Below are 17,694 nucleotides of genomic sequence, written 5' to 3'. Positions count from 1 at the left end.
CCGAATCAGATACGCTAGCTAGCGGTAGGCTTCTCGCATTTTCCAACGCTTGCTCAGTTTCCAAAGCCCCAAACCCAAACCTCGGTGGCACGAGGGCAACGCGAGCTAAAGTTCATTCCAATGCACCAGTTATTTACCGTTCTCCTACGCAAACATTTACCCCCAGATAAGGTTATGAAAATGGCGACAGAACCATCCGGTGCGTATCTGCTGACCATCTTTCTCGTTTTATTTGTGGAAAAGCGCTTTACCCTAGCCACCTCTCGTTGCTTCTTCCTTCTTCTTTTTTGGGGGGAGGGATGGAAAACACTCGTACCGTATCGATGATGGTGTCGTGTTAGGTGTCGCGCGTTATCGCGTGACTCTACCTTTGTCTGAACAAAGCCAAGCAAGACACATACAAACAAAAAACGCAGGCGGGCACGTTTAGCAATATGGTGCGAAGCACCGTGCACGCTGGCGCTTTGTTTATCATTGGAAACGGAAATTGGTGTTTGATTGTAAGGCGAGTGTGTGTGTATGAAGTGTGCCGGGAGACAGAATGAGCATGAGACAGGGCAGAAAAAAGAAACTCCCGGGGTGCTTTGTTGCGTTTCCGTCCAATCGACTTTGCAAGCCGGAAGTTGGAAAAGCTTCCACATTGACGTCCCCGGGGAAAAGGGGGACTTGTCTGAGCCAAATCGGGGCGGTGCAGAAAGGTGGAGAGAAACACAACCCAACAGAACCTCATCGACAGTTCAATGATGAGCTAGTTGGCAGTGGCGAAAGCGCCCAAGGTCGATCCAAAATCAAACAAAGCAGGCGCAACATACACACAAAAACCGCTCGCTACTGGGTGAGAGGGGAGAGGGAGAGGCTGGAAGGACGGTGGAGGAAATGGTGCATACACACATTTTCTACCGTTTCGATTAGCACTTGTTTAGCAGCGGTGTATGCTTAGCGGGTGGTTCGCTGATAAAGACTGTCCTTCCCACACTTGCCTTCCTCCCTGCTCCAGACACGTGCGCCAGCAAAGTTATTCTAGCTTCGTGTTCGAAATGGGCGCTGTTTTGCAATTGGCTGTGGAATGGAAAGCGCGGGAAAAGCGAGACGGAAGGTGTGTCTGTGGGTCGATTGGTCCAATAGATCGATTTTCCGATAGCGAGGCAAAAGGTTGTGCTTTGCACCGTTAACTAGCGCTCTAGTGTGTGCTGAAGGTGATAACGGATGGGTGATAGTGCGCAACAATTGCGCAATACAGTGAGTTGTTCGGGGGAGAGCGATAAATTGGTTGGGATTTGCTTCCATCTGATTTATGAAGCCATGGGTTTTGTCGGAGCTAGTTAAGTTGGACCTATGAAAAAGGCCAATACTAAGCTAAATAGCTAAATATTTTTAACTTTAACTTTAAATAAATCTTTTTGCTGGATCATTTTGGACTACCTAATCCTCAGTACTCGTGACAGCTAGAGTTATCTAAAGTTAAATCAATGAGAGGGACTACAGTTCACTTCTTTGCATAACTCAACCTCAAACCTTAAAAAAAAACAATCGAAGCATCGAAATTAAATATTAATTTTGCACTACTTTACCCACGCCGCATGGTCTAATAACCTTTCGGCACATTACAGTGCCAGGTCGTTGCTGTGGTCGCTGCTGACGGCTCCGTTTGCGTCTCTTTTGAGACGGTTTGATGAAAGTGTTTCTTTTGCTGTTGTGCTTCATAATTTTGATTAATTGCCGTGCTCTTGGTCCGTTTTGGAGCACAGGGCGCAGTGGTGCAAAAACTCATCCACCGACACCAACAGGAACCACGACACTTTGCTGCACGCCGTCGGGCAGAACTAGCAGTGCGACCTACATCACTGCATCTTAATGACATCTAACTAAATGGACCGTTGAAAGATGGACCGTGAAGGTTTTGCCTCGAATGGGACGATTTATCAAACCGCGTATTGGCACGACTCCAGAGCTGAAAAAGGATGTGACATAATGTTTCATGCACTTCGTTTTCTGTCTTGTTGTCTTGCTCTGTGTTGCTGCATAATTAGTTTGAATGTTGATGGTGCTTCGCACTATTTGCTTGCACTGATTCAGCGCTGTAACAGTTGCAGCCGAATGGGATGAGTGTTTTAAAATTTACATCCAATTGCAAATGGAACTGTTTCGCCAATTTAAACGGTTTACCGTACGGCATTCCTGTCCGTTGGTTGAAGTTGTACATAAATCTCCTCGCCCGTGGAACCGGGCACGAAATCGTAATTCCAAAATCCGACCACTACGACCACACAGCCGTGCACAGGGTGGCCGTGTGTATTCCCGGTTGTGGATCGGGAGCTGTAGAGCTGCGAATGCAACACAGGACTTTGCGCAAATACAGACACACACATTTGGTCACGCCGTACATCGTTGCCCGGTATAGGCACAAGTGGGGCGTGGTACAAGCACTGGAATTTTGCTCAGAAAATAGCGACTGGACTGTGCGAAGGCTTTTGCCATCCATCTGGCTGGAATGGAAGATTGGCACTATTGGAAATGGGAGGAAGCGTGGAAGCTAAACGCACGCAAATGGGAGCGGTTTCCGTTTGTCCCGTGTCGCCCAGAGATTCTACCAGCTCCTTGCCCTACGTTTGGGGATGGATTCGAATTCGGTTGCTCGCTTCGTCAAAATCGGGAAGACTGGACGGTACAGTAACACACCGAACCGAGGCAACAAACGACGTCAGATGCTGGATGCTGACAGTCCTACCACTGCTACAGCTACTGCTACAACCGTGCACCGACCACTGAGAAACGCCATTGTGCCGCTTTCATCCTTTCCGGCTTCGAACTGCATACATGTAGTAAACTCAATTAAACTGCTTTCGTAAAGTGGCAATCAAAGTATCGAACGCACCACTGGATTGGTTAATTTCCTGCTCGGAGTTTGTCCGGCCCGAACCGGCAGCCTTGTTTTGCTTGGGTCTCAAGAGGAGAGTGTTCCACATGTAGGACTTGCCAGTGTTACGCCACTAGTTTCCTCCTTTCGGCAAGCAAGATTAGACATGCGTACCGTGTAATTATCTGCTCATAACGAAGTTCCTATCCGAACAAGGAGGGATAGAAGGGTCAAAAACCGTACCCTATTGATGATGAAGATCTGGTAGTAGTGGGTTCTTTTATGTTTAAATTGCTTGTGTAATTGTGTAATGATTGAAAAAAGGTTCCTTTGCTTATATTTATTGACAAATACTGCTCCTCAAGGAAATATGGGGAAATTGATAATTAAGATCACTTGTTTCTCGTTTATTGAATACGTAATAGCAGTTAATGAAAATATTAAGAGCAATTCGGTCTATTTTCAGAGCAGCCATTTCCAGCTATACTTAAACAAGACAAAAAAAGCTTTTACGAAAACCATGCAATCGCTGGCCAAAGCTGTTCCAGCGATTAGCCTAGAATTAGAAGCAAATTAAATCGATCGTCGTGCTGCGGCTAGAATTAAAACCGTTGTCAGTCGCCCTTGGCCGTTTTCAATGCTGTTTCGCTCAATTTCCCACTCGGAAGTCGTTCCACGTCCACAGAACACGGACCGCCCTACATCACCTTTCCCCGCCATCGTCACTTTGTCACCGGGGATTGTTATGCACTTTTACGGTCGCGTCAGTATCGGGGACTGACGCAGTTCCTTCCTAGCAATCAACTCCAGCGAGCGATACTTTGCATAAGCGGAAGGCAAGATCGTGTGTGCGTGTGATCGTTGTCTGACGGAGCTGCTTGTGCTGCTGCTACTGCTGCTGTTGCTGGTGGCCTGCAACGGCTAACCTTGCTGTGATGCCCGACGGTCGTGTCGAGAGTGTGTGCGGCGAGTAATTAAAATAATTACGCTACAGATTAACAAATTACCGATGCAACAGTGGAACAGCAGTTCGTGCCAGGGCTATCTGTGTTTTATATGGCTGACCATTTTGCCGACCGTCACTGAGCGTGTCACACGAGCGACACGAGATGCCCTGTGGGTGATTTAAGGTACAAAAAAGAGGTCACAGTCCAATGGCAGATTTGATTGTTGGCAGTCAAGAACAAACATTTCCAAAACTGCTTAATTTTCTTTGCATGTTTTATGCTATTGATTGTCATGATAAATCACACTAACGCTAGCGAAGCTTTAAGCAACAAGCACAACCAGGGCCATATTTGAAATCGCAACAACTTTTGACGCTTTAATTGAACGCACAACGACCACAAACAGGGCCTCAGGCACCGAACCACAATTTCCCGGAAGATCTATTTCTAATTAGCGGGGATTAAATGTCCCTGCCCTGCGGTGTGTTCCGAACGAGAGTGTTTCGTGCAAAACGTGCAGACACAGTCGTCGAGATGTGGAAAATGAATGTAACAACAATCAAACACCAAGCCTTTTACATTCCGTTTTTCCCCTCTAAAGATGATATTGCATCGAACTGGGTCGGAAAGTACTGGAAAGAAGTAGCAGCCCCAGCAGCAGCAGGTTGGTTCTCTCGAGCCCATGGTGACAGCCCTGCGGCAGTTTGCCTCGTACCTTTGACTGCTGTTGCAAAAATTCATTAGTGTTAATTAAAGAGTGATTTTTCTCCGTCTGTTTTTTTCTTGGCTTACAACTCGAAACTGTACACCCTTTAGTAGAAAGTTTGCATTACAAGCGCTTTACATCCTTCGCTCTGTGTGTGCGTACTGTCAAGGGTACGATGACGATTGTATCACGGCACTTGCTTCAAAAACAGCACACACCCGACCGGTTCCGGGAAGTGGATCGATCGGAAAGCTTCATCCAAACGCACGGGGTGCTCTATTACACCGACGGTTCGCCGGAAAAATACAGGACGCACCCAACAATACCCGGTGGGCATTATTAGACGGTGTTTGGTTGGCCGCTGGCAGAGTGGAAAGCTGGCAGCCGCCAGTGCAGATCGACTTCCAGGCCCGGGCTGGGCCGATCCAGCTCTGGTGGGCATACAGTGCTGGATGGCTGGGGCTAGAGAAATGCTCGAAGCAGGAGCGCGTCGAAGGTATAAGCTGTGCTTCCAGGAAAAGTGATGAGAGGCTGACAATGCCAAGGTTGGCACTGTTTATTGTTACTAGCAGAAATAATATTACTTTGGTGTACTGTTCGCGATAACCATTTGGGCCTGAGCTTCATCGATGGAAGCCAACATGGAACATGGTGCGAATTAGCGCTGATTGTAAGATCAAATTAATTCTCTTTTATGGTTTAAATATAATCACGTCCGATTGTCTGTGTGAGCGCGGGGCGAGCGGTCTATGAATAGGCTAGTTAATTAGAGCTGGAAAATATTTTGATGATGTACGTTATGATTTCAATAAAGAAAACTTGTCCATATTGAGGCAGGTAATTTCTTTTTTTCGTGCAATTAATTCATCATATTGATTCTAATTGGGCCGGTCTCGTAGTACAGTCGTCAACTCGTACGACTTAACAACATGCCCGTCATGGGTTCAATCCCCAAATAGACCGCGCCGCCATACGTAGGACTGACTATCCTGCTATGGGGGGAAATCTATTAGTCACTGAAAGCCAAGCCCACAAGTGGGTACAGGCAGGCCTTGACCGACATCGGTTGTTGAGCCAAAGAAGAAGAAGAAGAAGAAGATTGATTCTAATTAGAGAAGGAAAATCTTATTCGTTTCTGTTTCTTTAAAATCAGATATAGATTAGGAAAACCATTGATTTCTAGGGGTATTAAATACATTAAATGAATGTGGGTAACGCTTTCCGGGAAATGTTTGCCAACAATTGACAGTTATTTTAAAAAAATGTCATTTTCTGTTACAAAACAATAAGGCACGAGTTTTTTTTCGTGTCTTGCAAGTTTCAATATCTGTTTTTGATAGTAATAGTTTAGTAGTGGCGTCTTTTACATTTTAAGCCAGAAAGCTGAAATTTAAGCCTGTCAGTGGAACAATCTTCTTCTTATTTTTATGACCGTAAAACCTTGCATTGGGGCCCTTTCCTTTTGAAATTCGTAGGCTGAAATTTCAGCCTGTCAGCTGTTTGCATTGGATAGCAGTTTTCGAGTAGCTATCTAATTGAGTATAATATACAGGTGGGCTTATCCCAAGGTGTATGAATTTAGAAGGCTGATTTTTATCGCTTCTGATTCTGAATGAAGATTGTAAAAGTGTTTTGAGTATTCGTCAACCCTCCAGAAAGCTTGTTTGAGAAAAAAATTTCACCCGTTCTGCCAAAAAGTGATGTTCAAAATTGGTTATGAAAAAATGCTATGAGACCACCTGGACTACATACACTTTGATTCCAGATTTCACCACCTGATCTCTTTAATGCACCATGGGATAAATGTAAACAAACCCATGTTTTCGAGCATGTACTCGAATCTAATTCTAGCTTTTAGGCTAAAATTTTCTAGAATGAAAATCGCAGGCTAGTTTTTTGTGTGGTTTTGTATGGATTGTTTACATGATTTCAGCCTCCAACTGTCAAACTCCATACAAAAAACTAACTAGAATCGCGAAGGCCCCCATTAATAGTATTTTTTCATGTTACCTAACATACTGGAGTATCTTATTAAATAGAAAAATATAATGCTTCATTTAAGGAAAAACTTTCATCTAACTCCTGTTTTATCGTTTATTTGTTTGTAAATACTTGGTGCAATATATCCAAACCAAAAGTTGAACAGAACAATTTGCTGCAAGAATGAAAAATAAAGCTAAAGAAAAGCTTGTGATAGAAAAAAACTACATACAATCGCTTTGTGCAACCGAATCCCGTGCACATGCATCTTGTTACAGCCCTGACGATCGTTATGAGCATGAATTATTACCAATTACATCACCGCCCAGTACCATTGACGGTGATGCGATTGTCACTGTAACACCGCCAACTATATTAGCTTGTGTCTTGTATGTCTTGTCCCACTCTAAATCTGCTCTCCATCGCTCTGTCTCACTCCGTTATCTTCGTTGCCCTTATCCCATGTTAATGCATTGGCGCGAAACGAATCGTAATTGTAACCGTGACGGCAAAAATGACAATAAACCATTCCCTTTCCCCTTGCGTGTCTCTCACGGTCTTGCACTGCCTGCTCATGCTTCGAACGGAAGCGAGACAGATCAAGGGAAACCCCTAATGCATGCAACGCTGCAACGATAGTGCACCGTGCCAAAGCGAGAGTGTCACTGCACGCACTAAATCATCGGATCGGTCAACGGGTGCACAATCATGATACATCCACTCACACTCTAAACCACTAATACACAAACACACGCACACACTTTGAGAGACGCAATTGGGGGGAGGGAGGCGGGTTGAATGTAGGTTCACCCCAAGGGTAAAGCGCACAATCACAAGAAATAACTGCATCTCCATTGCACTGGTCAATCATTATGACTTTTATCGGCGTGGCACTGGCGCTGAACTGATCATTGCATAACTGTCACTGACTCACTCACTGTGGCACGAATTGGAACGATTTTCGCTTGCGCCCTCCCGGCCGTTCGACCAATTAGTTCGACCGACCGAATCTGTCAAAAATCCGTAAACGCGGGTTTGCTGAATCGTGTAAATTCATGTGACTTGTGGCTTGTGATTAAAGATTGAAAACGTACGGCTAAGAAAAAGGGTGTACTTACATATCAGTCGTTTGTAGCTCGAGCTGTCCGTCGTTTCCACCGTGGCGACGTCCGCGATCTGCAACGAGACAACGATACCGCATTACTGAACCAGGCGCACTACTCGGGCTGCATTTTGCACATGCACTGTTTGCCCGCCACTGGGGGCGAGCGGGTTGCGAGAGTGCAAAAGGGAGGATGGAGAATGGCAGTAAATGAAACTGAAACCGAAGCGTGTAAGTGTTCGCGTGCCGCTGTGAAACTAAAACGGACATAGTGCGGCGGGCGACGCGCTGGGTGTCAATTTACTGAGCAAGGAATGGGGAAATATTGATTTTTTTTTGCATGCAACCGGGAATATAAACACACTTACAGACACACACACATACACACACATACGCACACTTGTGCTGAAAGCAACGCTAAATGGTCGGGTGCATTTGCTTCCGTTTACTATTGAATCATCGAAGAATAAAAGTGGGAAACAAACTTTCTCACTTTCTCTCCCCACTTCGGCTTGACATGATCTTGAACTGTGAGGATCGTGCATCGATCGTTGCATTCCTTTACGACGCAAAATGTGTGTGATGTGTGTGTGTGCGCGCTTGTGCCAGCGGGAGTGGGAAATGTAAGTGTGGTGAGAGCATGTGCGTTGGATCGCATCGTGTGCCAATGAGAGGGCATGCTAGTGGAAGCGTCCATCGCTTGCTGAGATTTTACGAGGCATACGATCGTACTCACGCCAAGAGTGGGGTGCATCACTGACACAAATGCACGAGACAGAAGTTTGTTATTCATTTGGTGTGAAGGTTGGAAGGAGGGATGATTGAGGGGTTTCCCTAGAAAGTACAGTCAACAAAATCGGCAGGAAAAAAACCCATTTGTCAGGATGTTTGAATAACACGTCGTGAGTGTGAGTGTTTTCCGCAGTCCATCGTTTGCCTTCACCACTGCACAAGACGATACATATTGTTTGAATAAAATATTGCTTATATTTTGCTCGCAGTGTTTTCAATCTCAATTGAACGTAATGTGTAGTCTACACCATAAGACAATTTTATCAATAACGGAAAAACAAAAAAAGCAGATTGTTACGAAAAAATAGGAAAAAGAATTAACTATTATTTTTTTGTGCAGCTCTTCACTCTCTCGGTCTCTATCTTTATTCAAATCAATTAATTTGTTCTGTGTGTTTTCCGAAAATGATAATCAATGTATTCCATTGTTATCCAGAATTTGTGTATTCTTGCTGATGTATAAAAAAATCCAAAAAGTAAATGCGAAGCTACTCAATGTAATGTCCTCCTCCGCCGGTTGAAATGGATCTTTCTTTCCAGCTCGTTTCATCGTAACGTGGTAATTGGTTCTACACTCGATTGCATTCCCGGAAATGTCTTGTGCCGATTGGGAGACGACAAATGGCTTTAACTTCATCCCACCCTTTTCCAGCACATCACATCCACCCCTCGCCTCATATCCCCGCCGCTGTATGTGTCTTCTACCGGATCACGAGCTTGGAACACAATTTCCCGCTTCGGGATTATTTTAGGTATGGGAAGCATTTACGGACGATTCGTTGGGTGTGTCACGGAACGACTGCTGCATAGCATCTCGACCGAACCAATAATCGATCGGTAATTGACCCTGGCTGTATCGTTTGCCTGGCGTTGGGTGGTTTTGATCTAATCTAATTGACACCTCGTGTGGACTAGTTTCGTAGTCTGCTGGGTGATTGGATGGTTGAGAACAACTCAGTAGAGGATCAACTTTTTCACTGATTTGATCAATCAAAGAGGAATGCATTACTTTCATTTATGTTTGATCGGTACATATAAAGTAAATGCATATAAAGGCAATTTCACGTATTTAAGTACATCAGACGATATCTGAAAACTGTAACATGATATAATAAGCCTTTTTGTGTAACAATTTTATCAAATCAACTGCAATCAATTTGCCATGTTACGTGCATCTCTGCCTGATTGCATTACGATATCGTGTACTTCGAGCAAACAGAAAATAATCGTTTCACTTTAACCACCAGACTGACATGTTGCTGCTACATTCAAAATCTAATTTCTGGTTTGTCGCTATTCCCCCTTGCAGTGGGGGCACGGAACTTGATTCAATTGGCAACGATTTTCCAAACATCCACCCTCGCTTCTAGCTCATACCCCACACAGTACGCTTGCACGTAGCACTATTTTTTGTCCAATCATCCCCTAAGCGTGATCGTGATCCTGTTTTGGTGGTCAAAATCCCTCATTCTCTTATCTCCCAAACTTCCCTCGCCATTGATCACCCGAGGTGGCCGAGCGATGATTCGCTGTAGGCAGCCCGCCTGTTCGTTGCACTCGGTGTGTCTCGTCTACCAGACCCGGGCCGGTTTGATGTAAACGACCCCATCATCATCAGTCAATGGCTGTCCCGGGCAGTGGCACCATATAATCCTACCATGTCGGCAGTAGCCCCCCCCCCACGCTTGGTGTTGTTTGCTGTTGTGGCGTGGCGTACACAATTTTACGACTACCGGCCACGCAAAACCGGATATTCCTACACCCGTGTGCGCGTGTGTGTGTGTGGGTGCAAACCTACCCTCATGGGACGAAGGGAAACGAACTTTAACTTTCCAACCAAAGGCAGGCAACAAACACAGACCTAGCTGCGGGGGCTGGAGGTGAGACCAAACAGTGCACACGAAGTTGTTTAATCGTGGCCGCACACAATTGCGATCGAATGTCATCGAGTGCTGCACTTCAGCTGCAGTTTGGGCAATCGAGTGGACAGAGTGAGGAAAGCTAGGTTGGAGAGAATGGTTCGATTGCGGGGAGGGAACGGGGATGATAGAGTGTGCTATGATAGGGTGACAAATGATAGTAAAGCAAAAAGGGAATGTAATAAAAATTGAACATTATATTAATGCCATTTTTGAAATTGCCTTGCCATTGCCCAGCTCACTGCGGTTTTCGTAACGATTGTTTAAGCGAGAGAACAGCACCGAACGATGGAATGGGATTCGTTTTCAATGAATCGTTTAATCTTAATGAGCACCAAACATGAACGATGACAATACATTTCATTGGACCGGTTTACATGTGTTTGTTACAGCCCATTTTGTGCTCCGAACACAATAAAGTGATTGCAGTGAAATCAATCGAACCGTAATCGATTAAAAACGGGCAAACAAAGGGCACACATATTGAACAAATTTCTTGGAATTGGTGAAATGGATAAATGTTTCGATGTAGCATTTGTTTGCTACACTGATGGTATTGTTTTATCACAAGTGGTGAAATTATTATGGTGAGGAATTTTGAGATTGAAAAACAATTCCAACAACTATAAAAAACGAACTCAACACATCATGCCAAACTTTTTTTAAATCATTCTCACGTTGTTCAATAATAATTGTATTTCACGAGTTTGAACAAATTTATTTGGCTCACCTTTTTCGCTATGGATGGAAAGCAACTGAGCTTCGGAAAGGAACACACTCCTTCTAAACATTCAAAAACTTGCTCTCTCTCACCACACACAAACACACTCTAGCCTGTGATGCGAACAACTCGCATCCGCAAAAGTCAATGATTGATTAAATTATCATAAATTCTCCTATCTATCACTGTCGACATCAGCCATTTTTCACACTCGTGAGCTGCGGGCAGATTCCAAACGCGAAGTCCAAAGCTGGTGGTGGTGCTGGTCGTACGAGCTTCGAGCCCGGCAGCGACAGCGACCAAGCGTCTCCATTTACCGTGTGAGGTACCAAGCGTCTCCATCGATGGAGACCACCCTAATAGCCCGAGCTGCTCATGTGATACGAGCGTCCCGCAAGCGAAACAGGGACAACCACACTTGGTGCCACACTGCCTGGGTGGCGCTTACTGCTCGGACATCGTTTTCCGGTCACGGGCAGGATAATCTCGTTACGTGAACTTTGCTTCGCTCTTTCACTCAGTGATTTGAATATGAACTCACCTCTTGGAAGCATTACAAGCGTTGTGTGTGTGTGTTCTCTCTCCACCGGCGTGCCCTGTTTGCCTGCTAGATCTAAACCATTGCCTGCTTTACCTCTTACAGGTCACGTTCGGTTGTGCGATTTGTACTTCGTGGAAGTTGTGAAGAAGCAAATGGATGGAAAAAAACGGCAAAAAAGGACGTTATTTTTCAGCTGCCATCCCATGCTATGGCTTCTTGTTCTTTTTTTTTTGTTTACTTCTTCCCCTCATCTGCAGCGTTCGAGAAACAGCATTCCAATCATTTTTTCTGCATCGCTGCATTTCTGGGATGCTGCTGGTATTGCATTCCTTGATTTTATTCCTACTGTTTGGTGTGTGTGTGCGTACACAAACAAACAAATACACACACACACTCACCCACAAATACGTGCACATTCCACGGATGTTTTGTAAATGAGGATGCGATTTCCCGTTGCGCAGAGCGTACGGAAGGAAAGAAGAACGTTCGTCTATTTTCAACTCTCGTGTACCGCGCGCTGTAGCGTTGCATGCGTAAGGAAATCCTGCACCACAGTTGCCATTTTAAAGTTTAGTAGAAAAAAAATACATCGCAAAATGAGTTTTTTCACTCTATCACATTCTCTCACTCTACGCTTCTCTCCGTCCCATTGCTCACTTGAATTAAACGTCTACTCAAAAGGTAATGAAGAGGATGGCTTAAACCCATCCTGCTATGTCGTGAGTGCAATCTAATATAATCCTGCTGATTGCATTTTACACTGTAGCAGCGGTGCATTTTCACACGACTTGCGAGACATTAATTTTATCGCTGATGAAACAGGACCTGTCAACCAGTGGGGAATTTAACCAGGACGAGATGCTTGATAAACTATATGGTGGAAATAAAAAAATGAAAGTGTTTCCCTATGACGGGAAAAGTCTGTTCAGTTTGTTGAAGGTTTAGCCATGTTTTGAAATTTTATAAATATATACGATAAGTGTGAATAATTTTAACGATGAACGTTCGTCTTTTTCCACTATTCTTCCAATTTGAATTGTTTTCAAACAGCAACTCCAACTGGAACAGCACACAAAAAAAGTTTAATTTTACTAATGAGTGTGAAGCAACGTGCATCACTCTAGCCTGGTTTTGGTTGAAAAACAACATTAAACAAACTAGCCATGAGCAATGTACCACATTTGTGTGATTTTAATTTCGCTAATTAAAACTACTTCCCAACCACAAACCGTGCCAATGTGCACCGTTTGACGCAAGCATGCCGGGTGAAATGGTACTATACAAAAAAAAGCCAACCAACAAATAACACCACCTCCCCGGAAAGTAGCAGAGTTACACCATCAAATATGCTGCCCGCCCTTGTCTTGCAACAGCACTGCCAGCGAACTGAGCCGGTGCTGAGTTGCATCCTTCGCCAGACGCAAACAAACGGACGGACCCGACGTGAAGCATAGTTCTTGGAAATTTGGCAAATTACCTTGGCGAAAAGAGTTTTCTAAAATAGGGAAGTGATTCGAGCAGATGGAAAAACAAACACGCTGAAGACACACACACACATACAAACACAAGTGACAGTTTGTGGTACCGGTTGGTGCAGTTCGGGCAATACGAGGAACCGTTGCCAAAGCAACCGCAATGAGAACATCGCAGCTTTGAGCTCCTCGCAGCTGCTTGAAAAGTCTGATTGGATGGGAAACCGAAACTGCGGAACGCAAAGCTCATTTGCAATGCACCCGAAATCTCTGCCGGTGGTAGCAATTAAAAGCACAATACGGATGGGCGTGGGGATGGGGATGAGCGGTGGAGGAATGAGAAGGGACGGTATGCGGTACGGAGGCGAAATATGTTTGAAAGCGAAATGAAAAGCGAATTAACTTTCCGCTCAAAGGGTTACTTCGGTTGATGGTAAAGTTTCCACAGCAAAACCGCTTCTGGTACGCTGCAAGTGGTAGTTTATGGGTTTTGGGGTTGGTGCGCAAAACTTAAAGTAATGACAGCCCAACCTTTGCAGCAGCATTAGAAGGTGTAGGTTTTTTTGGTTTGCAAGAAAGTTTTAATTTGCTACTGCTTTGATCTTCATTAGGTTGCAAGCTCTATGGGAATAAAATTGAAAATTTGAAAAATAATTAAAGTTCATTCTAAATGTGAGGTTCGTATCGTACGTGTAAGTGCTGTTTTTGTTGGTAATAAAGCACTTTAAAATATTGCTTCTGTAAAGTTGATAGAGGGATATCATAATATATTTTTTAATAATTAAAACACCCTTTCTGTTGATTTTACAATTATATTACCCAACGAAAACCTTGCTTATATAATGTTAAAATATGTTGAGTTTGTTTGTTTTTTCTAAAAAAATCTTCTGCTTTTATTCAACACAAATTGCTTTATTTGTAACATTCTAAGAATGTCTTTCAAATTTTCCAAATGCTTGCCTCTATTGAAGAAAAATTTCTAACATTCGCAAGAAACCTTTCATTTGCCAACATCGATTCTTGTCTCACTTTAGTAGAATCCTCCACCCTGCCGCATACCTTCTCTGCCTAACCTGTTCCGTGAATTGCGCAAAAAGATGCCAGCATGCCGTAAGCTCCTTTTTATCGTAAAAATCTCGTAGCCCCACCTAGGGCACAAAAGAATGTCTTCTTGTCTTCATTCATTCATCAGCTCGAAGGGTACAAAACTCCATCCCAGCCTAGCCCAGGCTCGTGTGCCATGGACCGCCATGGACGGGACGGGTACACCAGCCCGGACCGGATTAAGATCGATAATCATAATCGAGTCCGCTTTTCATCTCGCCGTCCAACGACGGACGGGTTTTCTCAAAACATGCCATCTCGATAGCTCGATACACCTTTAAAGGCAACGCAACGATGCGACGCCGTTTGGGTTTGCGGCAGGCACAGTTTACAATCACTTTTACCGACGAAAGCTTACCCATTGCCCAAGACCCGAAGCCTGGGTGCAAAAGGAATCTCTTTTAGATCCGGGACGGGTTCACACACACACACACACACACACAAGCAAACATACAATCCATCACTGGGTAGTTTGTCATGCGAACGATGTGGGAGTGACGGCGGAAGAGAGCCATTTTGCTCTCCGCCGACAGCAGAGACCGGAAGTACACAAAGTAATTGATATTTCTGTGCTCCTTCACGTGGTGCACGCTTTGCTGAGTGTGTGTGCTTTTCTTCAGCGCTCGTCCCTGCCACTTTTACTTACAAGTGTACGGGGAACACGGCCACAGGACACAGAGGTTACGTAGCCCGCTCGAAGAAGGGTGCACAGCATTGCATTGCTCACCTTGCATAGCATTAGCTGCCGGCATACGGTTCCGCCCTGTACGGGTGGCAGAAGCTTGACCTGAAAGGTCGGTAAAGGATATCTTCCCGGAATGGTCTTGTGGCCCGGTTCTCGTTAGTACCAATAATTCATCGTTCAGGGCAGGCAAGGGAAGCAGGACGACGTAAAAACAAACTCACGCCCGGTATGACGTCCCCGCCGGGTTGCCCGGATGGTCCGTTCTGTTCACCTTGAGTCAGCTCGAATAGAAAGCGGGTGATGACGCTTTTAAAATTCATAGCAAGAAACATAACTTGCCATTCAACACTTAGCCCACACATGCGTTCCGTCCGCCCTGCAGCAGATATAGCTCGCTTGTAAGACAACGATATGGGATGGGATGATCTCGATGATTCACAGACTGCTTCACAGGCTAAGACGACCAGTGCAAGAGTGGGAGCGGACAGGAGGATAAAAGATCTTGGACCATTTGTAGAAACGACATCGTAATCGTCAGCTCCGAGAGCTTGGCAGCATCCGTACGGTGTGGTGAAATCTGCTGGAAAACGGTTTCCCCTTCCCATGCTTTTCTCGGGACGGGTGGTGCACGGCAGGCACGATGTGCAAACATTTGTGCAGCCACATTATCGATGGAAAGTCAAGCACCGGGTGTCAATCATGACAGCATCAGCAGACGTCATTGATTTCATATTAATCGAAAAAGTGTAGCTTGTGAATTGGAACCAGCCCCGCGCTGCTCCGCGACGATCGACGTGCATACATAGCGTGAAAACGAATAATGTTGAGCTGCAAAAAAGCCACCCACACAAAAAAGTGTGATGTTTCGCCGTTTGCCCCGCCTTTCGCGACTCGTTTTGCCCCGCGTTTGCTTTTGATAGAGATTGATGAAAGTGATGCTGCTCTGTGGAGTGTCATGGATGATGATAGATAAAGGAAAAAAACGCCGTTTCTGCGCTGTGCTGGTTGCGATTTTGAAGCGTATTTTTACTCGTTCGACGTGTCGAAAGTGTCTTCTTTATCTAATCGTGTTGCTGTTCTGGTGTTACTCTTTTTTTGTTTCACGGGTGTCAATCAAACACGCAAAAATGTCTATATTGCGTGAATCTATTTTCGATGCAAATAATGTGAAGATTAAAGCGAGGGGTTTTGTACAAGCAAGAAATGAACCTGTTCGGATCAACAGCTCTATCTGCACGTGGCGTATGATTGAACGAAGCTAATAAAGGGTTGGCTAAAGGGTACGCCGTCTCGATGGCTTCCGTTGCCCCGGGAGAAGCAATCCCGTTTATTTTAGGCGAAGAAAAAGGAACCGATTGAGTGGATATTGTAAAGGTGGAGCATCCTATTTCAAAAGACCTAGATGGTGGTACAAATTATGTCCTATAAGATCTTTAAGATAAATAAAAAATATAAAATAAAATAAAATATTTAAAGCGTCCGGAAAGTGCAAGAGCTTGGTGGTCGTAAAAAAACCCAGAATGTACGTAATGTACTGCAAATATCTCACTAGCAGTGTGACAATGTCATACGCGTGGACCATGCAAGTGATGAATAAAAGTGAAAAAACCAGATGCAATATTCCCAATGACTCATCTTGTGGGCCCATATTGCACTCATCCCCTACAATTAAAAACAAATTCCCTTTCACCAAGAGCGTGTTTTGCTGTGAATGGAAACTTTCCCACCTCTATTCTCACCATGCTGGACTTACTCACCATTACTCTCCCAACAACGAATGGACGTTCGAGTTTGTACAATATTTTCACACCCAACCCGACAGTCCGGACGAACGCAGCCGGGCCGACGAACTCAGCCAAGGCGACGATTATAAAAGGTTTATTAAAAAGAATGGAATGTCCGCCCCGGCAGAAGCCGGACCAACTGTCTTCTGTACGACGAAGCAGGCAGCTCATCAATGAAAAATAAAGAAGGACGGCAAGGACGAATATTAAGTCGTTTTTGTGATGGCACCCACTCTTGAGTGATACACTTGGGGGTGAAAGTAAACTAGGGGCTTTCCCGTCGCTTCTTGATCACACCGAGTTAAACCGACGGCCAGTACAACGACTTTAGGGGCGCAAGCGGACGCGGAGGTCAAATGCGAAACAATAAACGAGATTTTTCTGCAAACTCAAAGGTCATGTGTAATTTACCACTTGTGCTCGGGACCGACCACGACCCAATGCACCGGGTCATTGTAAGCATAAAGGGAAACAATCAACTCAAGCACTTTGAGGTTCTTTATGTCTCACAGCGGCGTTACTTGAGGTTAGCCGTTTACAATGAATTGCAGTAGAGTTTTTAATGCGTAAGGTATTGTTCAGCTAACTATTGATAGTTGAAAAAGGTTAAGGATGGCTAGTTTTGAACTAAAAAAACCATAATTCCCGCTATATAAACATTTCACTTTCAAAGATCCCTCCATCTCGAACCAAAGTGACCAACTAGTAATCCGGAAAACACAAACTTATTTTCTTCAATTTCAAGAAGGTCCCAAACAACATCCAAATAGGCCATGAACTATGGAACCTTGTCCCAAAACAAATTTGCTTCAGCAAAGGCCGTTATCATCTTCCAAGTACTCTCTTGTTCTGCCTGCGATGGCTTTGCCGCCCTCTCCCACGATGGCAATTTTGTGGCGAACGTATACGTTCGTACTGTTTTTCATCATCCAAACAGCTTCAATCTTGGCCCATCGTACCGTGGTGTGTTCGCAGGTGTTTCGCGTACCGGCAGAAAGGTAAAAAGTCACCGCCACCGGCATGGTCTGACCACACGGGCCTGATGGTTGACACGAGACTAGTCGAGACATGACATAATAGCAAA

At 44.7% G+C, this 17,694-nt stretch overlaps 1 protein-coding gene across 8 annotated transcripts in view; it reads right to left on the bottom strand.

The window, feature by feature from the left end:
• LOC120895473 overlaps positions 1-17,694 on the bottom strand; it is a 126,159-nt gene that overhangs the window by 38,746 nt on the left and 69,719 nt on the right. For all 8 annotated transcript variants that reach the window (XM_040298907.1, XM_040298906.1, XM_040298913.1 and 5 more), the window contains one exon: positions 7,609-7,666. In XM_040298907.1, the coding sequence (XP_040154841.1) occupies positions 7,609-7,666 (58 nt within the window). The remainder of the gene's footprint in view (positions 1-7,608; positions 7,667-17,694) is intronic.

Source organism: Anopheles arabiensis, chromosome 2 (assembly GCF_016920715.1).
Source record: "Anopheles arabiensis isolate DONGOLA chromosome 2, AaraD3, whole genome shotgun sequence".
In the NCBI taxonomy this organism is placed as follows: Eukaryota; Metazoa; Arthropoda; class Insecta; order Diptera; family Culicidae; genus Anopheles; species Anopheles arabiensis.
Note: the sequence above shows the minus strand (reverse complement) of the source record. Positions and strands in the feature narration are given on the sequence as shown.